This window comes from Aptenodytes patagonicus, chromosome 3, assembly GCF_965638725.1.
Source record: "Aptenodytes patagonicus chromosome 3, bAptPat1.pri.cur, whole genome shotgun sequence".
Taxonomy (NCBI): Eukaryota; Metazoa; Chordata; class Aves; order Sphenisciformes; family Spheniscidae; genus Aptenodytes; species Aptenodytes patagonicus.
The window spans coordinates 14,020,479-14,045,932 of record NC_134951.1 but is presented as its reverse complement, the minus strand read 5'-3'; the positions used below and the strand labels follow the sequence as shown (position 1 = coordinate 14,045,932).

Here is a 25,454-nt window from a genome sequence, read left to right as displayed (position 1 = left end):
CCTCACTACAAGAAGGACGTCGAGGTGCTGGAGCGTGTCCAGAGAAGGGCAACGAGGCTGGTGAGGGGTCTGGAGAACAAGTCTTATGAGGAGTGACTGAGGGAACTGGGGTTGTTCAGCCTGGAGAAAAGGAGGCTGAGGGGAGACCTCATCGCTCTCTACAACTACCTGAAAGGAGGTTGTAGCGAGGTGGGTGTGGGTCTCTTCTCCCAAGGAACTAGTGATAGGACGAGAGGAAATGGCCTCAAGTTGCGCCAGGGGAGGTTTAGATTGGACGTGAGGAAAAATGTCTTTACTAAAAGAGTGGTTAAACATTGGAACAGGCTGCCCAGGGAAGTGGTGGAGTCCCTATCCCTGTAAGTATTTAAAAGACGTGTAGATGAGGCGCTTAGGGACATGGTTTAGTGGGCATGGTGGTGTTGGGTCGACGGTTGGACTCGATGATCTTAGAGGTCTTTTCCAACCTCAATGATTCTATGATTCTATATGAAAAAATCAGGTTGGTGAAAAATATGTAAGAGAAAAGTAAGCATGCAACTGATGAAAAGCAACTTGTAATTAAGTGTATTTTAAAACAAACAAACAAAAACCCATAATGGAATTTTTCAAAAGCTACAGTACAAGATTGTCCTCCTCAAATTTTTCATCAAAACAGAATTCTGCCCTGGGGAACAGTAAGCCACAAGAAAATAAGTCCATTTTTGTTGCACAGAACAACTCAACCTTACAACACATTGCCTGTAAAATGTGTATTAAGGATAATAAACAATAAAATAAAAACCTACCACGCTGACCTTACTGTGTAGCTTCATGACCGACCTAAGATACCTAAATCTGTACAACTGCTTGCCATCCTCTCCTGCATTTCTGTTGCCGTTCATGTGCCACTGCTGGGGCTCTTCCAACTATGCCATCATCCACATCCCCCTGACCTGACTGGAAGAGTACTTAGTAGGTGGGGGAGAGAGGTAAGGTGGTAGTTTGGTGGGGTTTTTTTGAACAGCTAGTTCTTAGGAAGTTCATTTTCCCACATAGCTATCATTCATGATGGGTGCAATCATGTGTTTGTACATTTCAATTCTAGCATAAGGATATGAGAGTATGTGGCAAAGCATCACCCATGGGATGACCCCTTTGGAGCAGCACAGATTAAATCGACTGTCAAAAGAAGTTAACACCTTCATGTTCTTTTCCCACTTTCTTTATATAAGCACTTGTGTTACTTTTGACCAACATCAGCCCATAAAGCCTCCAATTTTTTGAGGCATGGAGCCAGACTGTATCTGTTCTACTCCCGCATACGAGGAAAAAGGCTGTTTCTGTTTTTTTAAGCAATATTTGTGTGGCACATTGTACACATAGCAGGAAGCAGTATGTCACACACCCTCCTTTCAGGTACAATACATACCAAATGAAGAGCAGCAAAAAAAAAGTACCAGGGCAGGAGTATCCAAAAACTGTGTAAACATTTCAGAAGTAGTGCTGACAGATTTACTTTGCAATTTCAGCTTACGGCTAATGAAAAAGTGCACAAAAACTAGAAAGCAATATGCTGACGTAAATAATGAAATACAGTAAACACATCAACTCAACATACCCCTCATCCTCTGAATGGCCAACTGTAGTGACCATTTTCATCCATGAACTCGAACTGAGAACTCAGGCCACAGAAAGTCACACGTCCAGCGAGCACATAAGCAGGCTCTTATCTATGTCCACTAACTAAGAGTGTCCTTTTACACCATACGATGGCTAATTAAAGGAGAAGAAAGCACACAACTACAGGCGTCTTCAGTCACATCCCTTCAACACAATACAGATTTCATGCCATAAAAACCTCCAGGACTTTATTTCACAAGTAAAACATTTTAACCTTTTGCTCAGGAGTGTCAAACTCACTGAAATTTGGAGATGATAGTTTTGTTCCTCTGTAGGTAGAAGTGCCTGACTAGCGTGCCTGTGTGCTTGCATTAACTACTGGTCACCTCCCGTGGGAGAGGGTGCTTCACCCCGTTCAGTTCTTGGCAATGCGCTTTTGGAAAAAAAAAAACAACCAACCTTCGCTGCCAAGGCAATAAAACAGGTTTTTTCCCCTCTCACCACCACGTCCGCTCCACCAAGGCTTCCCACTGCCAGACCACCTGTTTCCTGCCAAGTCTGCAGCCTGGGTCAGGAGTACTTTCTTACCATCCAGGACACGATGGGGCTGATTAAACTTGGAAGCTCAGAGCAGCTGAAAACCTTCGTAATAGCTTGGCAAAGCCAGAGAGCGCTGCCGAAGCCTTCAAAAGTTTGATAGAAAAAAATTACGTGGTGGTTTGGATACAGGTTTGACATCCCGGGTTTACAGTAAAACTCTCAAATGATATAGACAGATGAGAAAAAGGGATACACAGCCCACAGTACCTTCTCCTAAACCCAAACTCACCAATTAACTTTTTTTCATCATCTAAAACAGATTCTTCATAATGAGATAAATAAGATCTAGATGAGAAGATTAAGATACGTGCAAAGTTATAGTCATACACTCTAGCTCTCACCCAAGAAAGCATGTTTGAACGATTTCATGAGATTTAAGTATATGTTTAAATGACTTTTTGAACCAGTGCTTGAGTGCATACACACATACAGTCTCATATCATGTCAGTAACTTTTTTTCAGAAAAATAATTCAGGAATAAATGATTCAAGAAAACTATTTCAAGGTCATAAAATGTGTCTAATCACCTGAAATTCTCTCTTAAACTATGCTTCAAAACAAAGTTATTTTAAAAACACTGGCTTCTCTCAAAACTTTTTTTTTTTTTTTTAAGAATAAAGGTATTAAGAGACGAAACATCACACACTGTTAGCATTTTAAATAAAAAGCATTTCACGTAAGTAGTGGAGTAAGATTAAACCCATATTTAAAGATTTGATGACCAGTTTTCAAGACAATGTCTAGAAATACATGCAAGGAAACTGTAACCAGCAAAAGTGAAATAGCTTTGAATCAGATATAGATGTGAAAAGGAAATTAGAATGCGAAACACTGTTTTGCAAACTGATAACCATGCAATTAAGAGAGATGCAATCAAGCACATACACTTTGACCACTTCACTACTTTTTAGAAACTATAATAATCCCAGTTAAATCATCACTGAACCAGGCAAAAATAGTGCCACCTCCACTGCTTATATTTTTTCAGCTTTTTATTTCCAATGTATATTTCCATTCAAGGAAGCAACATAAAGAAGTTTTTTTTAACCCTGATTTGTTAAAGAAAGCTGAGGTCAAGTTCATCCATATGTAAATTTAACAATGGCTCATAAATGTTTTGAAACTAATTCAAGGTAAGCTTTTACTTGCATATCTACCATTCTGCCCCCTTCTCTGCTCAGAATGAATTTAAGTAGTTTTGTATGGTTTTACAAGTATCAAAAAGCAATGTTCAACTGAAGTGTAATTTGATTTGTTTGCAAATCCCTTTTGAATTGCTTTATGATGCATAAGCGCATGCAGTTTATTAGGAAATAATAAGCAAAGAAGGCAAGCCAGGCAAGAAGCTTTGCTCACTTTCAAAGTCAAGGAAAAAATTTGGCCCCTGATCAAGCTCTGTGCAAGTGAGAACTTTTAAAAGATTTCCCATTTGGTTCCTGAAAAATAGAAAAGGAAGAGAAAAGGAGTCCTGAGTGAACAAATGATTTTAGAGACAAGGACTTGGACAGATTGGTTGTGCTGGAAAATACACACTGCAAGCAATCAGGTTTTAAAAGTTTTTCCTCAGTTCACTGTTAAGTCAGGGAAAAGATTCTCTCATTGACTTGTAATTGTTTGAACTTACTTTCAAAATCCAGGAAAAAATGTGGATAGTTTTCAATTTCCCTGGTAAGGACCTTAAGAAGATTACCCATCCCAGCAAACCTAGTAAATGCAACAAAATCGTAAACAGTTATATACGTAAACTTACAATACTACAACTAAGGGCTTGACACAGTCTGCATCATATATTAAACATTATGGCAAGTTCTGGACCATGAGAAACATTTTGGTGGTCAATTCTGTGATATTTATGCATGGGGACAGAGATAAGACCTTGGATAAATACAGAAACAATTCAACAAATTGGAATTTAAACATCAGTATAACATCACAAAGTACAGACAAATATTTATGAGTTTATTTACTTAGCAAGAGAAACAAACTCAGAACTATATCTGTATTTGTAAATCCTCTGAATTGCTGGACTCAAGATTACTGAATACCATTCCAGAGGAAAAAATGAGATCTTAATCCTTGTCTTGGATTCTTTAGCATAAATCTGTTGTTATTTCATGAAAATAACTCAATTTAAGGAAAAAAAAAAATCTACTTGTTTCTAATCAATAAGGTTTTATAAAATATTACTATAAAAATCTATCAGAAAGAAAAGCTAAAAAGCTTGCTACTTTTAAAAATGTATGTATGCATTTTTTAAAAAAAAAAAAGAAAAAGGAGAAACGGGAAATGGGAAAAACGGGGGGAAAACGGGGGGAAAACAGAGAGGAGTGGTCCAAACTCTATCTTTTTATCTGTTATTCCTATCTTTTATCATCTTGGAAACCTTTGCATTTCAAGTTATGAAAAACTCCCAAAAGAAAAAGTGACCAATTCTCAAGAAAGCAAGTCTCTGTGGAAGAGAAGGAAGGAGATTTGAAGGAAAGGTTTTTACCAGTACGGTCCTTAGGAAGACACATTCTAAAACTATGTAAAAGTATAGCTTTCTTGGGCAAACAGACTTTTTCTCAGAAGACAGAAAAATTAAACCATGAAAAGCACATACGAAGATAAAGAGGTCTGCCTGGAGGGATGTAGAAAAATGTAATTTTAGATTTAAAACTCAGACTGAAAACTGATTTTTCTTCAAAGATAAATATTCTCAGTACTCTAAACCACGGCTCTTGGGGCTCACATCTGATGCTCATCTATTTTTCAGTTTAACTCTTTTCCCACTTAAGAAATCAGACCACAAAAAAATTATTCTAAGCATGTACACGGCTGATACTTCATACGAGGAGACAAAGTTTTTTTCAAATTTTTCCCCAAGCATTACAGAAGAAAAAGTATCATCAACCCTAATTTCTATATGCATGTAAGGGATATATTTCTATAGCAGGAAAACCTAGGAAGGTAATGTAAGGCTTGGAGATTTCAAAGCAGTCATAGTCATTCTATAAAATGATATAAATTTAATCAATACTCTGTTCAGAGCATGCAGCTTCATGTAAACCAGGCTTTTGTTAGACAAATGGTTTTGTTTTGCATTAAATACTCCTTCAAAATTTTCTCTCCAGAACAAATCCAGTGAGCAGACTGTCAAGCCCTTTACAATTAGCAACATCTTGCATATACAATATTGAAACACGAAGAAACATTCTCCATTATTCATAAAGTTACATCCATTTATATGCGGGGGGCGGGGGGGGGGGATCACAATTTTACTTTCAGAACAAGATCTGCACTGTATGAACCGAGTCTGACTTTCTGATTAGCCTACAAAGGGGAAAAACATGCAAACAAAGCAAAATACATTTTATACAGCATTAAAACTTGTATCTTCAATAATATAACATTTTCATCACACTGGTATCATACATTTTATCAGCATCATGTAAGAGGGACAAGATAATGTGCATATACTTATTTTCCTTTTCATAACCTTGAAAGAAACAATTTATATTATTATGAAATACTATCACAATCTAAATTACTGACTCAGTTTGGATTCTTCACTTTCAACTCGTTTTAAGCCGTATCTTACCTCATTGCCTTCAATCTTCAGAGAGTATCCAACCATTTCTTCCACTGCCAAAGTTAGCACTGCAGTCAGAGGCTGGTTTAGTTGACAGCACACTTCCAACCGCGAGAAAGCTGCTCCCTTTGCCAAAAACCTGAGGATATGCTCCCTCATTTGCATTGAGTAGCTTGAGGTCATGTGCCCAAGCTCTCGTTTCTGATCCTTCTTACAGAAGTACAGCACATCACAGCTCTAGAGATTTCTAAGGACGAGTATTTTTCCTGAACTTTTACTGTATTTCTTAGCTTGTTTTTTAATTATTCCCCTCTCCTTCAATCCCTGTGTAGAAACTGATTCAGCTATTTTGGTCACAAGTATGAAACAAGAACCCTGCCACAAACTTTATACCCATTTTCATGGTCAGCCTGTATTTTCCAGTGATCTCCAAGACACTGGTTTGACACTATTTCCAATGTACATCAACCCAAAAAATAGTGATATTCAACATCAACATCTAGAAGATATGGTCCAGGCAGCTGCTAAACATGCTTTACTTCTTTATGATTTGAAATAATTTCTTTATGGTTTCCTAAAAAACAAAACTAAAAGCAAGACCTAGTTCCAAGAAACTTTTACTGTAAACTATAAGTCATCATTCAACACTAAGTTTTTAACTCTGTATTAAAAGGCCAACCTTCACCTTAATGGAAGTGCTAATAAATATATTTGCTTGCCCCAAAGTGAATTTTTTTTTTTCTTTATAGCTTGCTGCTTCCCAGTACTTGGATCTTCCAAACTGTCTTTCCCTGGAAACTCTAATAATGTATTCCAAACCCCAGGAACTGCAAGTCACTTCCAGGATAATTTCTAATGATATCTCAAAGTAACTAATGACAAATTCTGAGCAGGTCAATATATACCCTGCAGTTGCAAGAGATATGCAAATAAACAGCTGATGCACAGGAGCAAATCAGAAAGGTTTCACTTAAGAGCATAAAATTCCATTTCATTAAACTGGAATGCATTTTATTTTACTTAGTGTTAAATCAGTTTAAATGTTGAAATGAGAGCCAATGCATATATAAAAATATTGCTGTTGCAGCACTCCTAAATGATAGCAGCTTCTCTTTAGTGTCCAAATCCCTTAAAATTACAACTTTTAACAGTATGCTTTAAAAATGACATATTGACATGACAATGATGTTTGCAATTTCATGTTTTCTACTGTTTTCCAAATCATTAAAGTTTACTCTAAGACATTACATAAGCATACAGAAAATACTTTCTAAGCTACTGTTAACAGTTTAAAGCTCATTAGTCTATTTTTGATGCTCAACATTTAATTAGTGGCACACAGACATAAGTAAACCGTAAAAACAGTAATGAACAAGAAGGTACCATTTAGCATTTTGCATTTTATATACCATTATCCAGTCACATATTTAAAAATGTTGAGCTTTGAACAAAATAACACAGGTTGGTCTTCTAACACATCACTTTGTTCCTAAAATTTAATTAATTTTGACATTCTAGAGGCATTATCTAGGACAGGAAAATAAATTCCTTCTCCTCCACTAGAACAATCAGTTTATTTTTGAATTGTGATAAATAAAATACTACCCCTCCAAAAAAAAATCAAAATGCAACCCTTCAAATCTGACATGGATTTTATATACATATACTGAAAATATACTCAAATACAGTTTTGAAAATTTAGTAAATGTTCACAAACAGGGTATTATCAACTAAATATTGCATGCCCAAAGCTAAATATCCTGTTATTCAACTCTTCTTTAAAAATCTTTGTTTACATACTGTTTTAAGCAATTACACAATTTTGAAGTGTGGAGTTTTGTATTATTTTTAAATGATAGCTATAGTACTATATAAATTGCTAGAGAAGTACTAATTTATTTCTTCCTCCTTTACAGGACTAATTTAATCAGTACCAACTCAAAACCATCAGCATCGCTGTAGCTACACTGAAGGTATAGAGACAGACAAAGCATTTAAACCTCGTGTTAGTGAAAAAGGAGACATTCACCAGCGCAACCCTTTGCTGCTCACCAGTGCTCCTTTGCCAGATACTATTTCCTAAATCTGCCTGCTTACATAAACATAGTCTAAAAGGCTTTTGTCAAAATGAGCTGGATCAGCAAATACCTACTGCTTAAACTCATTTAGATCATCCTAACGAAGTGGGGCTGGGAGTGTTCTCATGAGCAGCTCCATTGGGAGTTTCAGGAGAAACAGAGACTCCCAAGTTCAGGAGTGGCAATGAATGATTAGGAAAGATAACTTCTAATGGCACACCTATACGGGCAGAGACAGGCATCCAGTCCGCAGTCTGAAGGAACTGTACTGTGCTAAGCGTATTAGCATCATTAAAGTAGTGGAACTGACCTTACTGCATGAATAGTTAACCATGGTTTCAAAAAAACACCAGCACCTGAACCCAAGAAGATCTCCAAGATCAAAAGCATGAATCCAAATCGTTGTGATATTCACCTAGAAAGTTTGTTGAGGTGCTTGTAAGGAAATAGAAGTGCGAGACTCAGAAAACGGGTTTATTCTATTAAGGAATAAAATAAAAATGAACAAAGATTAAAAAATGCAGATGTTTCCTAACAATGATAATCTACTTTGTTTTCTGAAGGAAACCCTGTATCACTCACCGTTTTTTGTTTGGGAGAGGAAGGAAGATATAAAAGATCATTTTTAATTGCATTTGCCAACTCTACTACCAATATTTTTGCTTTTTTCTATGCCATAAACATATTAAAACCACCTAATATCTTAGAGTATTTGTGTGGGACTAGCTCCAAGTAAACTGGAATGCTGCAGTGCTTGGAGCCATCCGTGGAGTGAAGGTACAGGCAGAGAGTGGAACACTTTCACAGGGGCGCCCCACACACACGTCCCCTACTTCTCCCTTTCACCATCAGCACCTGAATGGAGTTCCGCAAGGCTCACGCAACAGAACAGACGTTACCATAGATAAGAAACTGGGAATATTATTGCTGTGAAAAGTGCAGTGCTGGAGTCAGGAACAGCCAAGGAAGCATTCTGATTCATGTTGACAGCAATGCCATAAAATCGTTGGAGTTAGGGGTGGGGTTATCTAGACCCCAAAACAGAACAGCAGCAGCTCTGCCATTCTGCACAGATGTTTGTCTAAACTATTCTTAAAGCTCTTTAAGCTCAGTCATGACTGTTCACGTTTTATTATACCTGACCAGTCTCACTGACCTTCTCTGCGATCTCTCCAAGGGGTCCAAATTCCAGTGGGTCACTCAACTCTAGGTACAGTGCTCCAAATGCATCCAAGTATGGTGCCAAATATAATGAAGGAATTGTGTCTTGCAGAAAACTCTGCTTTACACATCCCTCAAAAATGATTTGCATAGTTTTATTTTACCCATTGATTTCCTTTCTGTATTTTGGCAATTCATTAGTCCTGCTTCTGTACAGTACCTTGTATTTATCCCCATCAAGCTCCATAGTAGGGGTTTTTTTTAATCATCTCTCCCATTTTCTTACAGTTAAGAATATTTTCATGGATATGGTAGTATCATTATCTTCAGTTTTTTTACTGGTAAATGTTTAAATTTTATAAACTGTAGTTGCATTGATGAAGAGAAATATAACAACTAATGTTTAATAGTCTCAGCTGTGCAAATAGATATTAGTTTTGAAAAGTGGTATCATTCCTCTATGGACTTCAGTTTAGAAATAAGCATAAGACTATATTTTTATATTAAGAAAAAAAAATGTAAAAATAGTCATACATTTGTGTTTGAGATTGCAAAAAACCCACCAAAGATATTTCACAGTGAAATACCTACAGTATTCTTTACAAGGCAGAGATAAGGGAAAAACACATCTAAGTTCTTTCAGAGGGCAAGCTATATTCATTTTTCAGAAAAAAATCAAATTATCCCTAATGTTGGCCTCTAAATACTATATTTATAAGATTCTCATAACATGAGTAACATACTCATATGAGAAGATGCACCAAGAAGCAACCTTCACACACAAGCAAAGAAAAACAGTGCCACACATTCCTTACGCAGGTGAAGCATAAACAGACAAAGTAACACCCCAACAAAACTCAAACCCAAAAAACAGATGTAAAGAAGTGAAAAGTAGAATAAGAGAAGAAAGTTGGTCAAGGTGAAAGTAACCCAGGATAAAGGAATCATTTCTGCTTTGAACAATTATTTTATTACAATTCCTAGATAAGCAACACTTCAAGCCAAGAGCTTTTGCTGTTAACTGATACGCAGATTGCAGGACACAGTTAAAACCTACAAAAAAGGTGAGGCAAGTCAAAGGGAGTTAATAAATGGTTTGTAATGACAAATACATTTTTCGCTAATCATAAAATATTAAAAGAGCTGGCCAACAATGTTAATACCCGTAGCCCCAAGGATTAAAGAGCTTGGCTCGTGGTTTCACTAAAATCAAAAGGTTAAAAAAAAAAAGGATTACCTCAGATGAACTTATAACTTATTCAAGGCGGGGATTTTTCTATATGCCAACCCTCACACCTGAACATAGTTTGAACGGAACTCTTACATATTTTTAAAGTGCATAATGTCAGAAGAGCCATCATGACAGGATGAAAACCAGGCAACCAAAATATCTGGATTCCGATTCATAGGTCATAATAAAAGAGAAAAAAAAAACAACAACAAAACAACCAAAAAACCCAACCACACCAAACTAACAAAAAATGTAGAATGGAAGCCAATTAGGTAATTAGAATAAAATCATATTTGAAATTAAGCAAACACTGTTGCACTTTGATCCTTCCACCTGAGTGGACAGTAACTACAGTAACCTAGTTTGAATATGGCATCACATGCACAGATGCTTACACACAAAACAGGGACACAATTATTAATGGATTTCCATTAAATATCCATTTAATGGATAAATTATTATCCATCCTGTACACAATAAATGAAGCCTCTATCAATTGATGCTGTTAGGTAAGCAAGGCAGGATACTGATGTTTACCAAACTGATATGCAGGAGAGAGATACCTTTAACAGAAACAGAACAGGTTTGGCTAGTTTAAGTGTTTCTTCCTTCAAAACAAAACCAGTTCATTTTTTTCCAGGTGGAGTTTGACTTAGTTCTTCCAAACTCTTGTAAGAGAAGAGCAGCCACACCATCATCTTCCTCTTAAAGTTTCCTCATTCTTGTCTTTTCTCACCAAAATCATAGTGAAAAAGGAAATAAACCGTCTTAGAACACACTCAATTTTGGAAATCTAATGATTTGGGCATTTGAAAAGGTATCTGGTTTCAACGTTTGTGAATATAATGAGTGAAAAATCTATTCTAGATCATATACATTCTTAGATACAGAATCAGAAACAGGACTCAGGTGAAAAATCAGAAACAGAAATAAATGTTGCTGGTCCTTTCTGCCTGTTAATGACGGCAAATTATTCAGCCTTCTGACTATGCCACACAGAGTATTTTGTACTATACTCACAGAAAATCCAATGCAAGTGTCTGAAAAAACAAGATGAAAACCATCATATTCTAGTTCTTCATGCAACTATGGTAAAGACTTTCCTCAGAGTGGTTTTATTTTCAAGTTATTTCTTGTGCCAGTTGATAATGGGAATAAGTCTTTGCATGTTAACTTTGTTCTTTTACTTCTCTTTTTAATACATAAATGCCCAAACAGTACATCTAATCTCAGTCCAGCCAGACATAAATCCTACAGTGACTGGATTTCCTATTGCATATTTGCTAGTGATCTGCTCTGAATGTGTCAGTATGTAGCACATAATGCGTTTTGCCAGCTAAGTTTGTATTTTTGGATTGGAGGGTAATAATCTGCAAGATACAGATCTGAAGCAGTCTTTAGAAGTATTCTTTTCTGGAAAAGGGGAGAGAAGTCAAACAATATCTTAAACTGCTAAGCAGACAATTAATTCTGATCAAAGAAACATACTGACATCACTGGAATTAAGGTAGCTGTGGCTGACTATATGTATCAATAGCTCAAGATTTGAGGAATTAAAGATGAAATGTGGATCTTTGTGGGGATTAGTTGCTATTAGTTTAAAACACTTCAATTTCTGTAATAGTGGTCTTATATAATATCTCATCACACAAAATAAGAAAACTTGCTGACCAATTTGCATTACGATGCTGTTGATGAAAATAGCAAGAGTTCCACTAGGAAAAAAAATTGTTCCAAAAACCACTGTAAATAGAGTGGAGGATAATATATACTTTTTTTAAATTTAAAATTTCAGAAAAAGGTAAAAGAAAAACTTCCTATGGGTCTCTGGGTGAGGGTGAAAGAGGAAAGAACAGGTATCATCTCAAGACAGCAATTTGAGAGACCACCTAATCCCAAGAAAGTGGTAAAGAAGGTTTTGCTGAACTACGGAGGCATCTGAGTAACAGAATTGGGCAAGAAGCTTCAGGAGGGTTAATTAACCATGCACCTGTACAAGCTCCTGGAGTGATAAATGTTCTTTCTAGAACACAGAGGAGTTTGCCAGAGGCATGGCTATTTTAGACTTGTTTGATACTTACGGGGACAATTAACTGAATATAAGGGTGGAAATACAGGAGAAGTTAATTAAAAACAGCACAGGCTACAAAACAAGGAGAAAACAGCAAACTAAAGATCATGATTTCAAAAAAGCAGTTTCAGTAATCTCAGATATCTGGAAGAATAGGTCTCTTGGAAAGCTGATTTACGGCATAAGGGAGTGCAGGAAACTCAACAGTTAAGAAAATACACAACAGGTTATTCCAATGGACAAAATAGACAAAATGGAGACTTAGAAATCAATATGCCCGTATAAGCATACAGAAGAATTGAAGGAAGTAAAGAAATATATAAAGGAGGGAGCTTTGACAAATGACTGGAGATGAGAAGAGAGAAAATGCTATTTAGTACCATAAATTTGCTGCAACGCTGAAAATCTGAAAAAGTAGTTGTTGGTGGTTTACTGGCAAAAAAGAGGGTGGTATTTTTTAACAGTATCTGCTGTCTGTTGTAGAGATCTGTTTTGTTCAATACTTTTAATTAGTGACAGAGAGGAAAATACCCTTTTAAAATATGCACTAAGCTAGAAGGGAATTAAAATATTCTGGAAAATAGGATCATCATTCAAAATCACTTTGATAAACCGGAGATACCATCCAAAAGAAATTCAGTAAATACAAATGTAAAATACTCCACTCAAGGAAAAAAAAACAATTCAATCCCACAAATGCGGATGGACTGCTAAGCAGAAAGACTGAGGAAAAAAATATTTAATCATTATACTGGACTATAAATTAAACATAAAGCAAGTTAGAAAGTTGCTAAACTCCAGAATTTTTCAAAGATCGCTCTCACAGTCAAGTTAAGGGACGAAGGGACTGAGTATTGCACAAGAACAGATCTTCTCCAAAACACTAGTCTAATCTGTAATTATGCAGGAGTTACAGAAAAGTATAAATTCCAGTAAAACTCCTCCCTTTTTCTTAATTAGCTTTGTGTCACTTTTTAATCCCTTCTGATATTATTTTATTAATTATTCTCTCACATTAAACAGTCAATTCATTAACACATATAGGGGCAGGTTGGGTCCATGGCATTTTTCTGCAAAATAGCCTGCCTTGAAAATTGCATTTAGTTAACAGACAAGCATATTAGCCCTCTTAATGATGTTATCACAAAGAGATTCTTCATTTTGCATTGTGCCTAATACTTTAAGAAGCGCATTCCCTAGTAAATCGATTTTCAAATAATGCGTTTTACTTACACAGAACACCAAACAAGCTTTTGTGCCCCAGCATGAGCTGCTAAAAACTTGCATTGCAACTTTTTTTGGTACACTAACAAGTCTGCTATTTGCCCGAGATGACAAATAAGGAAGGAGTACTGTGGGTGGTGCCGAATTAAAACCATCCCTTTAATTAAAAATTAGATTTCTCGTAAGTGTGAATGAAAATTAAAATAACATACTGACCCCGACAGGCTCCGCAGTAATTAATTCACATCACTACTGGAAGCTATTCCTAATTTAGCAATGAAATTTGCACAGTAACTTTTTATTAAGACGATAAAACTGATGCACAGTAGCGACTTTATATCCGACTCCTACCTTGCTCTGAAATCTGTTTTTAGCTAACTGACAAGTCTGGCCGGCGATTAGTCACAAGCCCGTTTATGACACCGGGTGCTCCCTCCCCGCCCCAAGGTGCACAAGCCCCCAGAGGCCCGCTGCACGAAGGACACGAGAGCATCGTCCCACCGCGTGAGGGAAGCTAAACCCGCGCACGGCAGCGGACCTCGTACAGCTGTTTCGACGACCCTACGACGCCGCTGGCTGGATTTCCCCTGGAGGAGACGGGGAAAGCCCGCGGAGCGGCTGGTTCAGCGCGGCCGGGGGGGGGGGGGAGCCGGGGCCCGCGGCCGCCGCCGGGCGGCCCCTCGGCGGGGCGGGGGTGCCCTCTGCTGCCGCCCGGCCGCCTCCGCCGCGGGCACCACCCCGGGCCCTGGCATTCGCCCCCCCGGGCCTGGCACAGCAGCGGGCGGCCGAAGGGCGAGCCGGAGGCTTTGACGCCAAGCACGGGAGCGTTTATGCTCTAAACAAAAACGGGTCAACTCATCCGACGTGCGTCTTAGCTTTGCGCCTAAGCAAAATGCCACGACCAGGCTAATGGTTAGTTTATCCAGTATGCGCTGAACCGTCAGTGCTAACTTACTTCTGCGGGAGATGCACGCTTCAGGCCGAACTTCTGCAGGGACTACAGCTCCAGTATCAGCCGGCAAGTTTCTCCTTTACCCTTGCTTTTCTAACTAAAGCCAAACTAATCTAGATAATATTTTAATAACCGCATTTCAGAACAAGTAACAATATTAAAAAAATTATACTGCTTTCCCTTTCCTCCCACTGAAACTCGGAATTTAGTTTAAAAGCAGCTGTGACTGCATCTAAAATTCTGAAAAGCATCATTTCTACGGGAACGTTAAACAGTGCACGGGTAACCAGGCTTCGCAGAGAGTGAGGTCCCGAGGCTGGTGAGCGTTCTCGGCAGGGCATCCCGGCTCAGCACCTAACACATGCTACATCAGCCCTCGGCAGCACTCCCGTTTTCTCCATGTGAACAGAAATACCATTTTTATTTGCCCTTATTCAAGAAGTTTCGATTAGTGTTATTTCTTTTCACGTTAGGAAGCAGACTACAAGTTGAGAGAGAAGAAATCTGGTTTTCCTTTTGTAGTCTCTGACTAAAACCCAGATACACGGGATGAGATACGCTAGCTTTAAAACGCCAATTGCCTGCAATGAAAAATGGAGCAAGGTAGGTACATCCAATATTTTCTTTCTTATTGCCTCTGTTGAATACTCCAGTTTGAAAGGCAAATTAAGCCTGTAGGAACTAGAAACTATAGAAAAGACATTTTAAAATGTTTTTAGAAACCGCCATGTAATTTCTTAAAAAACTTAAATTGTGTAAAAATTACACATGCACACACACAAATGTACATAATGTATGTACATATGCACATGTACACAGAGAGTTGCAAATCGGCATGTTTAACCAAGAACTGAGAAACAGTTGCTTGTTACAGGAGGGAAAAAAAGATAAATCAAGATTAAAACTGTAACACAATAATAGAAATCAAGATTAAAATCATCGACTTAACTAAACTTTCTGTTTGCTGACTCAAAAGCATCTACTCTAGCTATCCGGAGACACCAGCAGCTGTACAACAGCACAGTGGACAGAGTTACGGGGAGGACAAATGCCTGTGTGATTTCAGCACTAATGGGGTCTTAAAGCTTGGATTCCTCTTCGCTCATGACTTAGATGATGTGAGTTCTCTGAAGGATGGAATGGGGCAGAAAAAAACCCTCAAATTATTCCCAATTTCATGATGAACAAATGGAAGACAGAAATTTTCTGAAAAAAATGTGTTAATATTCATCATTAATAAAACCATTTTGTAATACAGCACTGACATATGGCTGAAAATTGAATTATGTTTTCTCCCTTCTCCTCTGAGCCAGTCATTATTTTAGTTGCAGTTTATTCAATTGACTTACTAATAAAAACAGCATAACTGAAAACTTCAGAAAAGCCTGAGAGGTTAAGTAAAAAAATGCTCAGTGATTGAACATTATCGGGGTTGATGGGAAGTAATGGAAATTTACTTAGGGGAAAAAAGGTTCAAAGAACACAGTCTAAAGACTGAAAAGGAATGGAAAGACCTAAATCAATATATGTTCCAACAATGCAAAAAACCTTTCCATAAAAAAGCCATTAAATTGCAGAGGATAGGATTCTTTTATTATAGAACAGAGGTTTTTTTTTTTTTATACACTGATATTAGAAAAAAGTATACATATATACACAATATAAACCATATATATGCATATATACATTGGTCTCAGATAAAGTTTGAGTTTTTATATATTTAAATTTTATATCAAATACACTGAGTTACTAATACTACCATCCAAACTACTTTGCAAAGAAGAGTCTTTATGAAAATAATATACTAAAGAAGTAATAATTGTAAATTACAGTGGTGGAATAGACATTTGGCGCCTATCTCACCTTTCTGATATCCCAAAGCAGACTTATTTGAAGTCTACAGAAGTCCAACTAAAACAGGACCCAGCCCACTGCTATACTCCCCTTTTGTGTATGCCCTCCAGAATGTCATCCAAGAAAATGCACTAACTACTTTCAGTCAGGTCCTCTTCAATTCAGTTCTTGAAGAATCGGCTTGTTCTAGTTCAGAGTTTGCCCAGCCACCAATCTTCCAACCAGAAGTGCTAAAACCAAGCATTACCTAAAACACCTAACTTATCACCATACTACCACTTACATTTCATTAACCTAAAGAACCAGTGCAAGAAGACCAAGATTGTTGTTTCATTTTTCCATCAAATTAAATATGCAAATAAGAAGATCCTTATTTTCCTAGAAAAATTTTAAAATTCTATAATAAATGATTTCTACATTTTCACAGAATCATAGAATACCAGGTTGGAAGGGACCTCAAGGATCATCTGGTCCAATGTTTCTTGGCAAAAGCACGTATTTTAACATGTATTTTAAGAAGCATATTTTAATACGCTTCATCCAGAAACCAAATTGGCTATCATAAACTTCCTAAAATGGGGTTGATAATAAAAGGTTCTTTCAAAACATGCTACGACCAGCATATTCTAGCCAGGAGGAAAACTGATGTAAATCAAGATAGCTGTCTGCTACCTGATTTGGTTTTGAAAAAAGGCTGCAGTTAAGGCTGTTATCCACTAAGTGGCATTATCAACTCAAAAACCTAAATTTGACAAAAAAATAACCATAGTACAGTGCATTTTACCTCCTATAAACAAATTGATGGAAAATGTTTTCTTTGGATGATTCATTTTATTCAAGTTTGTCAGAAATTTAGGCATTTCAAACAGTCAAATGTACTCGTAAAGCAGCATTACCAATTTACTTTTCACATCAAGACATCTGTAAATATTTACCAGAACGGTCAGGTTAGAAATAAAACTATAATGACAGACATCTTAAACAAAGCAACCAAAATATCAGAGTAATATGAGCTCAAATTAGACACATAAAAGGTACAATAAGATATTTTAAAAGTAGCTGGGGTTTCAGAAGTGCTGTACATCAACAACTCTAGTATTTCCTGTTGTGAAGTGTGAAAGTACTAAAAGTACACCAAAGTGTGAAAGTACCATCACACCAGATGTTTACTTTACTTTAGATAAAACACTTTAAAAAAAAGTAAATCTAATAGATTAGATAAACTGGTGCTACGTGATGCTAGAAGGCATTTAAAAAATTACAGTAATTGGGAAGTAAGAAAAGTATTACGTTTCACTAATTAATTAAGGATTAGTTTTCAAAATGTTACTTAAGGATTAATGACTGTAAATATTTTTTTTTTGATAAATGTTTACTGGAACAAAGCACTTCGGAACAGTATAAATACAAGGAAAAAAAATTAGAACAGAACTCTCGTTTTAAAATAGCTTCCCCCCGTCCATCCCTATTGTTTGTCCCTGGTCTTTTATCACTGTCAATTTGTACATACATAAACAGCTACTGAAAATAAAGGGGGGGGAACAGTATTACTGTATACAAGAGTATAGGAAAATGAAATGAGCAACTACTTCTGTCTCTCTGCCTCTTCTAAGCATATATTTTAAGCTTGTGAAATGTCCTATACACGCACACAAAATTCTGAGCATACTTCAATGCTAGAAGGATCAAGACTTTTTTTTTTTTTTTTTTTAAAGTGATTTCTTTTCCCTTGCTGGCCACAGAGGAATTGCATTAGGACATAGTCCTTTTTCCCTACATCCGCCTACGACAAACATTTGCTGCAAGTCAGCGACTCCAAACCCAAATTGTTTACAATTAACTCAAAAAGCCATAAAAAAATTGTTTCTTTGTTCCAGTTGGAAAGAGAGACAGCCAGATGTGTGGCTTGTTGATCTTGCTCTTTTCTGACCTCTGAGTGTAGGAAGAACTGCAGCTGAGGAAGGAAGTCAGCAAGTTGTGTTAATGAAGGTGAACATTAAAAAAAAAAGTTTGCAATTTGTTTTATGACAGAAAAATCTCTTTGAAAGAGTTTTTTATTAAAAAAAAGATAATACAAAGCCTTACTTTTTGCTATTGGTGAAAAATTAGAGCCTTTGTTTCAGGAGAAGTCAACAGAGTCTGTGTCTTTTGCTACTTTTGAAAAATTCTACCCTTAATTTCAAGAACTTCAAGAAGTTTCACTGCTGTAAATTATCAAACACCTCATCATTAACACCTGCCGGGAAACCATCCTCCTTTGAGGATGCAAAATTCAGGAAAAGCATTTTCATTTTAGGCTCTGACTAAGTCACAGTCTACCACTACAGACCAAAACCAGGCCTAAAGCTGAATTCCAGATTGAGAGTGTGCCCACTTCTTTGGAAAACACATCTGGCCAACAATGCAAGGCAACACACTGCAGTTACCACAGTACCTTTCTTCACACTTCTCCCTGAAACACATTTATGCGTTATATCTGTAAAACACCTGGCAATGAATTAACTAGCAATCTGTGTCAAAAACTTCATTACATGGTACTCCTTGCGACGGTACAGAACGCGCCTGTACAAGATATTCTGCGACCATAAAAAAGAACAATCTCTCAAAGACTGCACAGTAACAGACATGAAACATTATCATCTTGTTTCTGAACTTCGAATTATTTTCTAAAAAATGTCTAAAATGCATTCTGAATTTCTATGACCACACTGCTCCTCATTTTATCACGGTAGCTGAAAAGTTAGTAGAAGTTACCATGCCTGAGGTGATACCTAAGGACACATTTGCGTGTGAAGTACAAATTCACTCCAGAGATCCAGCTTTAGATATTAATTCTGGCAACTAAGCATCAATCCAGACTCCTTATGCAGTTAGTGAAGCTTCCCAAACGTACTCTAGGCATCGAACTTAATTGTTGGAATTAGGTTAAGTGTTTGATGTTGCTCTCCCTGCATTGCTATCTTCACCTTAACAGCTCACGCTAGTTTTGGTAGAAAATGATGCCTAATTCTTGTCAACCAGTTACTATTTTAAGAATATACTTACCATCTGAAGACCTGAATAATATCATCATAGTTCATCTTTCAACTTATGTTTATTATGATATTAGTTAATTAAGAAACTTTCCTATGTATTCTTAGAAAATAGGAAATTGAAAATGAAAACTAGTTTACTCTCTTCCCACCCCGCATTCTCCTGCCCCCTAAGGTCATTTAAAAAACAACATTAATAGATCACCATACACATGCATATGTACACACAAAACCATTTCTGCAAACAGCTATACAAATATTTAATCTGATAAGAAAATTCAAATTCTGGAGAATTAAAACAATATTTCATGTCATACTGTTTGAAACAGTTGTAAGGGATACTGGTCATTTTAAAAACAGCCTAAGAGATTCAATCTTTCTCTTTGCACTAAGAGAAATGAAAAACCTTATCATGTAAGACTCTCAGACAGCTGGCTGTCTGAGCACAAAGAATTGCTTCTGCTGCATTAGTATTTAGAAATTGTTATTGGCTTGTCGTCATCTTAAGATTGGATTTTCAGAATGTTTTCTTTTAGAAAAAATTGTTTAGATGCTTCTATGGTCCGTATTTTGTCATAGTCTTCTGAAAGAGTCAATCTTTAAGGTCATTAAAGGCACATTTAAGGGCTTCATTTTGAAAAAATAATTTGTCTTAACATCTGTAAAAGGTCTCTAATAGCAAACAGTTAGGACTTTAGAAATTTATCAGGTAAAAAAAAAATACTAAATAATTTTCCTACCAGTTGTAGTTCCTACCAGTTTATTAGTTCCTACCAATGGAATTAATAAAAGCAGTGAACTACACTGTAGTAATATTAACTTTCTGCAGACTAACTTTAAAAGAATCCATAATTTAGCAAATCTCTATTTCCTCATTTCACACTCCTTGTTTCTCATCACTTCCTGTTTCTTCTGACATGTTAGAGTGTTCACCTCCATTCCTATCATTTTTCCCTTTAATTCTTCCTTTCACTCAACTTGTCCCATCTCTAAGATCTCCCTTCAGCTCATCTCGGTCCCCCCCACTAGGGTGGATAAGCCTATGCAGAGCACTCGTTTTTGAGATCCTCTTCAGCTCAGAAAGATCCTTCTTCACTTAAAAAGTAGAACAGGCCCTAAGTTTTAATTGAAATGCTATTTTTAGAAAATTTGTTGAATTATCATATACATAATTCCTATTTTAAATTCCATACAACTGTAACAAAATAGAAGGTTGGAAGACCTTTTAAGGGAGAAAATAAAGTGTAAAAATAAAATAGACAAAGCAGCTTCACTGGTTAAGTATACAGTCCTTACAAGTATCACATCATTAGTTTACAAGGTAGAGGAGAATAATTTCCTACACTGCAGAAATTGTCAAAGCTATGATTATAGCCTTTAATCTTAGTAAGTCTTTCCTTCCACCCCTCACACCCACCACCTCCCTTGGACCTGGGTTTGTTCGCCCGTCCAGTGAAATCAAACAGGAATATTGCTGGCTTTCAACAACGCCAGTTCCATGTTCACCAGAATCCTTTGTGGCCTTAAATTAATGAATCTCTACACCTTCCAAACTCCTCTGCAGTTGGCTTTATTTCTTTTGAACAAACATCCACATGATTAGCAAACACCTTTACTTTGAGACTGCCACTGAGATCCCTGGGTTCACTTGGGTACCACAAACCTGCTTTGATAGAAAGCCAGGCAGGCTGCTGCCACGTGGGGCTTGGTTTTACCTGCAACAAACTGAAGTTTTTGTGGTCATCTGCCCATAGCATCACTTGTTGGATGCCTCTCACAGCAGCTGAATTAATGACAGCATTCACTGTTACTAACATAGGGTTAGCTTAAAGAGTCCTCTCCATACTCGATGGCTTCCATCTCTCTGAGAAACCACCAGATGAAAGCTACTATCTCGCATGGCCTTACTTCCCACAATAAAGATATTATTCCCTTTCAGATTTTAAGTGTTACATGCTGCAACCGCCCAGCTCAAACGTCATGTCTGCTTCACGTTTCCCAGCAGTCCAGAAAGGGCTGGCAAACAGCAGCGTGTTTGGGTCAGAACCACCAGAACCGTCATCTGTGACTCGTAGCCTTGGAGCTCTGGTGCAATGCTGACCACAGCTTGGCCGTGCATGAAGTGTGACACTGAGATCTCCCTTCTGTTCCCTATAACCTATGTGGTAAACATGAGTAGCCAAATTGGCACAACCTCCAGTATTTCACTATGAGGAAGAAGGTAATCTTCAGTGACAAATACTATTGTAATTACATCTACAGATCAAAAGCATCTAGCTCTTCTCCATTGCCCCTCTGCTTCCCCCTCAGATATAAGTCTGCAGCTGTTCACAATCCCTTCGTAGTCTTCCTCATGTATCAAACCTTTCCTTGGAGCAGAGAGAAGCGACATGTTTAAAGCCAGTACCACAGTTTGTTGCTGCCAAGTACTGGCACCGATTTCCTTGCGTCGACACCAGTACTTTTTTGAGTCCACAGTGAGCTGATGCAGAGGTCTAAACAGACAGAAAATTAATCCTGCAAGAAGTCTTTGCAATCCTGTAGATTTTCAGTAGCAAATTCCCTAAACCAGCACATTCCAGGTGAGTACAGGTGTTGATGCAAGAGAAGGGGCAGACAGAACTGACCTACCACTTGGAATGGCAATAAGCTAATCAAACAACTACATACTCAATCATAAAATTAAATCCCATACGTAGATAGACCATGCAGAGTTGCTGATGCGGTTTCTCTCAGGGAATATAAAAATTTAGGACAACTGAACTGTTATTATTTAAAATCTCAAATAACATTGGACACATTCAACAAAGACATAAACAGTCTGTACAAAGTAAAGTCCAGCATATTGCACTCGTTAGCTTTCTCACAATTCATGTATAAAAGAAAGAGGGTACTTAACACAAACACTTGGTTATATCTTACCTAGAAATACAGTGGCTCCAATTCACATTCAAAAATCCAAAGAGGTGATGCTAAACATTCAACGTCCGTCTGTCATGAAAAACATTCAAGATTACACTTGGGATCACTGTGCTTTTCCCCTCTCTCAATTTTCAGATGAAACTTTCTATCTTAAAAAGGAAATATACCAGATTATATCCATGGAAAACTGAAATTATTATTTCAAAAGTGAAATTTGGAACTTCCAAAAACTTTTAACTTAATACCATTCAAAAATGCTGCCAGATTGCAATGATCAGGTTCTTAAACTGAATTTTCATCCCATATAATTCTGCAGAACAGATTCAATTTAATTTGTATTTTATAATGAGCTGTTGCCAAGACTGGTACAGCCAAAGGAGAATAATGTTCACTGGTACTGGTATTCATTATATTAAGAATTAAAAGAAACAATAATGAAATAATGAAAATGCAAACCCATTTCAAAAATATTTAGCCATTTATTATAATGGCTATGTTTATTTAAAACAATATTTACGTTGAAAGAGGTCTGGTTAAAGCAGTTCTAGGTTCAGAAATGAATTTTCCAATCTTTTGAAATTACCAAAAAGAATGTAATTTAAATGCCTAACAGTGATCATTTCATTCTGCAAGTGTTTGGGGGGGAGGCTGAGAGAAAAACAAGGGGACCAGGTCCTTCATAAGGATTTTTAGGGACGGCTGTTCTTAAGGTCTGGCTCTTATGTCACTTTCTCAACTCTCTAAATAAAAGAACTTACAGCAATGCAAGTTTGCTCCCAGAACAAAGGTGAAGTCAACTTAAGAAAAAGAAATCCGCTACAGAAAAGCTTGGAAGTGAACTTGCGTTCCAATCATAACCTCAACAATGCTAACAGAACTCCACAAGTACTCTTCTTCCCAAATATTCTGGTTCACTAGCCTCACAACTACGGAAAAACAGAGGTCAAGTCATCAGGTCCATAAATCAGCTGAATTAAGTTTTGGCTTTGAAAAATGCGTGGTTGTATTTCTGCAGCTATATTTATAAAGGTGTGACTAAAAACTGGTTCTAATCTAACAATGGATTTTTATTCATTTAAATTCAAAATAATAAGAGTGCTTGATCGCTGCCTAAAGAGGAATTATCTTTTGAAACTTGGGGGTGGTGCGGTGCAGATTTTTTTTTTTTTCCTTCTAAAAACACATTCCTTACTGCAAATTATAACAATTCATTATAAAAGCAGATTAAATTAAATCAGAATGTAACACTAATTTCTCAAGTAGAGCACCCACATAGGGAACTAATTAGGAATAGCTCCTCTGTGTAAACAAACCTTTGTACCAATTAGTAGCTGGTCAAGTCAGGGAACTCCCTTTCTCTAGGGGAAAAAAGTCTATTTTCAGCATTGCTTTATTTTGCTGCTGGCTGCAAATTCTCTCCAGTTCTGTAGCAACAGAGTGTGTTTAGAACTTATATTTCAGAGACTGATGGGAACCTGGTCAAGATTTGGAAAAAAAAAAGGCAGTAGAAGGCCTTAAAAAAAAAAAAAAAAAAAAAAATCACAGAATTAGGACTTCAAAAGGGATGAGAACAAATCCCATTCTCTGCCTAGGCCAATTCTGTCCCAAGGGTTTACAGAGAACAGAACAATAACAGTGAAATTATTCAAAACAAACAGTGGAGTAAATGAAAAAAGTACATGGGAAGAAGAATTCTCAGTTGTTGTTCTATAATAAGAAAAGCAAACAAATAAAAACTCTCAAGGCGAGAATAGAATATTATGCCCAGATAGCATTTTGAAAGCATCAGCTAGGTGCAACAGTAAAACTACATAATAGGATGCAATTCAAGGGAGGCTGAGTATTCATTTATCATTTATGACGTTTGAATCTGCTAGACAGCTGTTGTGTGCAAGACAGCAAGTACCAGAGTTGACTCTTACCTTGTTGAAGATGATCCAGAGCCTTCCCGATAATTAGATAGAGGCTGCAATCTGTGGATTTTAAAATTTGTTTAAAAGAACTGTTATTAATGAAACTGTTTTAATTACTAAGTAAAAATCAGAAAAGTTACTTAAATGCCTTCAAAACATAGTAATTGCCCTTTTTTTTTTTAAGCAATGAGTACTGCTGCAAGGTATCTTCTACTGAGCGTTACGCCCAGAGCAAAAGGTCAATCCCATAGTACAGTGCATCAGGACAGTGAAATACTGTTACCGTGTTTAGGACGCTTAGTTGACTCCGGAGTGATGCAGCTTACGCGGGAAAGAAGCTGGGAAGGGCACATCAGAGAACATGCAAAGCAGGAACACCTCAGGACAGGGAAAAGACTGGAAGGACCTCACAGAACCCAGAAAACCACCATTTCCTACGCAGTGATGTAGTTAAGACACAACTTCTGACCCTCCAGCCCTACTGGGTTGCAAAAACCAGCTCTAGATACCGTCACTTTCTACAGCATTTACTGGCTGAAGTTATATGAAAACACGACCCCTCCCCTCTTGACCCAACAACAAAAAAAATGGGAAGTCTGAAGGACTCAGGAACCCCAGCACTAATTAAATGAGCATCCGTGAATAAGTTTTGAAGGGGTATCCCACTTATTGGACCATGTTAACTCCCAAGCTACTAAGCGTTTAGGTATTTTCCAAGCTTCATGTAATTAAGGTTAACTGGAAAGAGTGGTTAAGCAACAACGTGGCAAGATTCATGTGAAACAGAAACCAAAGCAGATTTACTACCAGTATGAGAGAAAGTGAAGGTGGTAGAACGGACTGGATGAAAATGATGAGCAGGGATCACAAGTTGGAAGAAGAGACTGGAAAGAACAGACACGGAAACAGTGCAGATAAAGAAAGAGGACTGTGAAATTTAGATGATCATCAGAAATAAAAATGGTGGAATTTAGCTTTGAAAGGGCAAGTCTAGCCCAGACTATGCTGACATAATATCAACTGGCTTTGGAGGAATGTCACGACATGAAAAAAGACCCTAAGTCAGTTTGAGAAAGAGGAGGAAAGTATGTTAGCTAAACACCTTAAATAAAGTAATTAATCAATTAAAAATCTCATACCAAAGCAGGTACCTGCAGAACTGAATTTATATGAGCCATGATTTGATCCATTTATTTGATCCCACTCCAGAAGGAGTTCATCAATGTGAAAAGATCAGAAGTTTTTA

At 37.1% G+C, this 25,454-nt stretch overlaps 1 protein-coding gene across 10 annotated transcripts in view; it reads right to left on the bottom strand.

Annotated features, from left to right (window-relative positions):
• Positions 1-25,454, bottom strand: part of CYRIA (CYFIP related Rac1 interactor A) — a 58,876-nt gene that overhangs the window by 18,114 nt on the left and 15,308 nt on the right. For 3 of the 10 annotated variants that reach the window (XM_076332740.1, XM_076332745.1, XM_076332741.1), the window contains exons 2-4: positions 24,218-24,268; positions 22,296-22,364; positions 3,556-3,635 (exon numbers count right to left, since the gene is read on the bottom strand). In XM_076332740.1, the coding sequence (XP_076188855.1) occupies positions 3,556-3,628 (73 nt within the window). In that variant the 5' untranslated portion in view covers positions 3,629-3,635; positions 22,296-22,364; positions 24,218-24,268. Of the gene's footprint in view, positions 1-3,555; positions 3,636-3,823; positions 3,904-22,295; positions 22,365-24,217; positions 24,269-25,454 lie in introns of those variants that run through there. The other 7 variants (XM_076332750.1, XM_076332748.1, XM_076332743.1 and 4 more) reach the window with 6 other exon arrangements.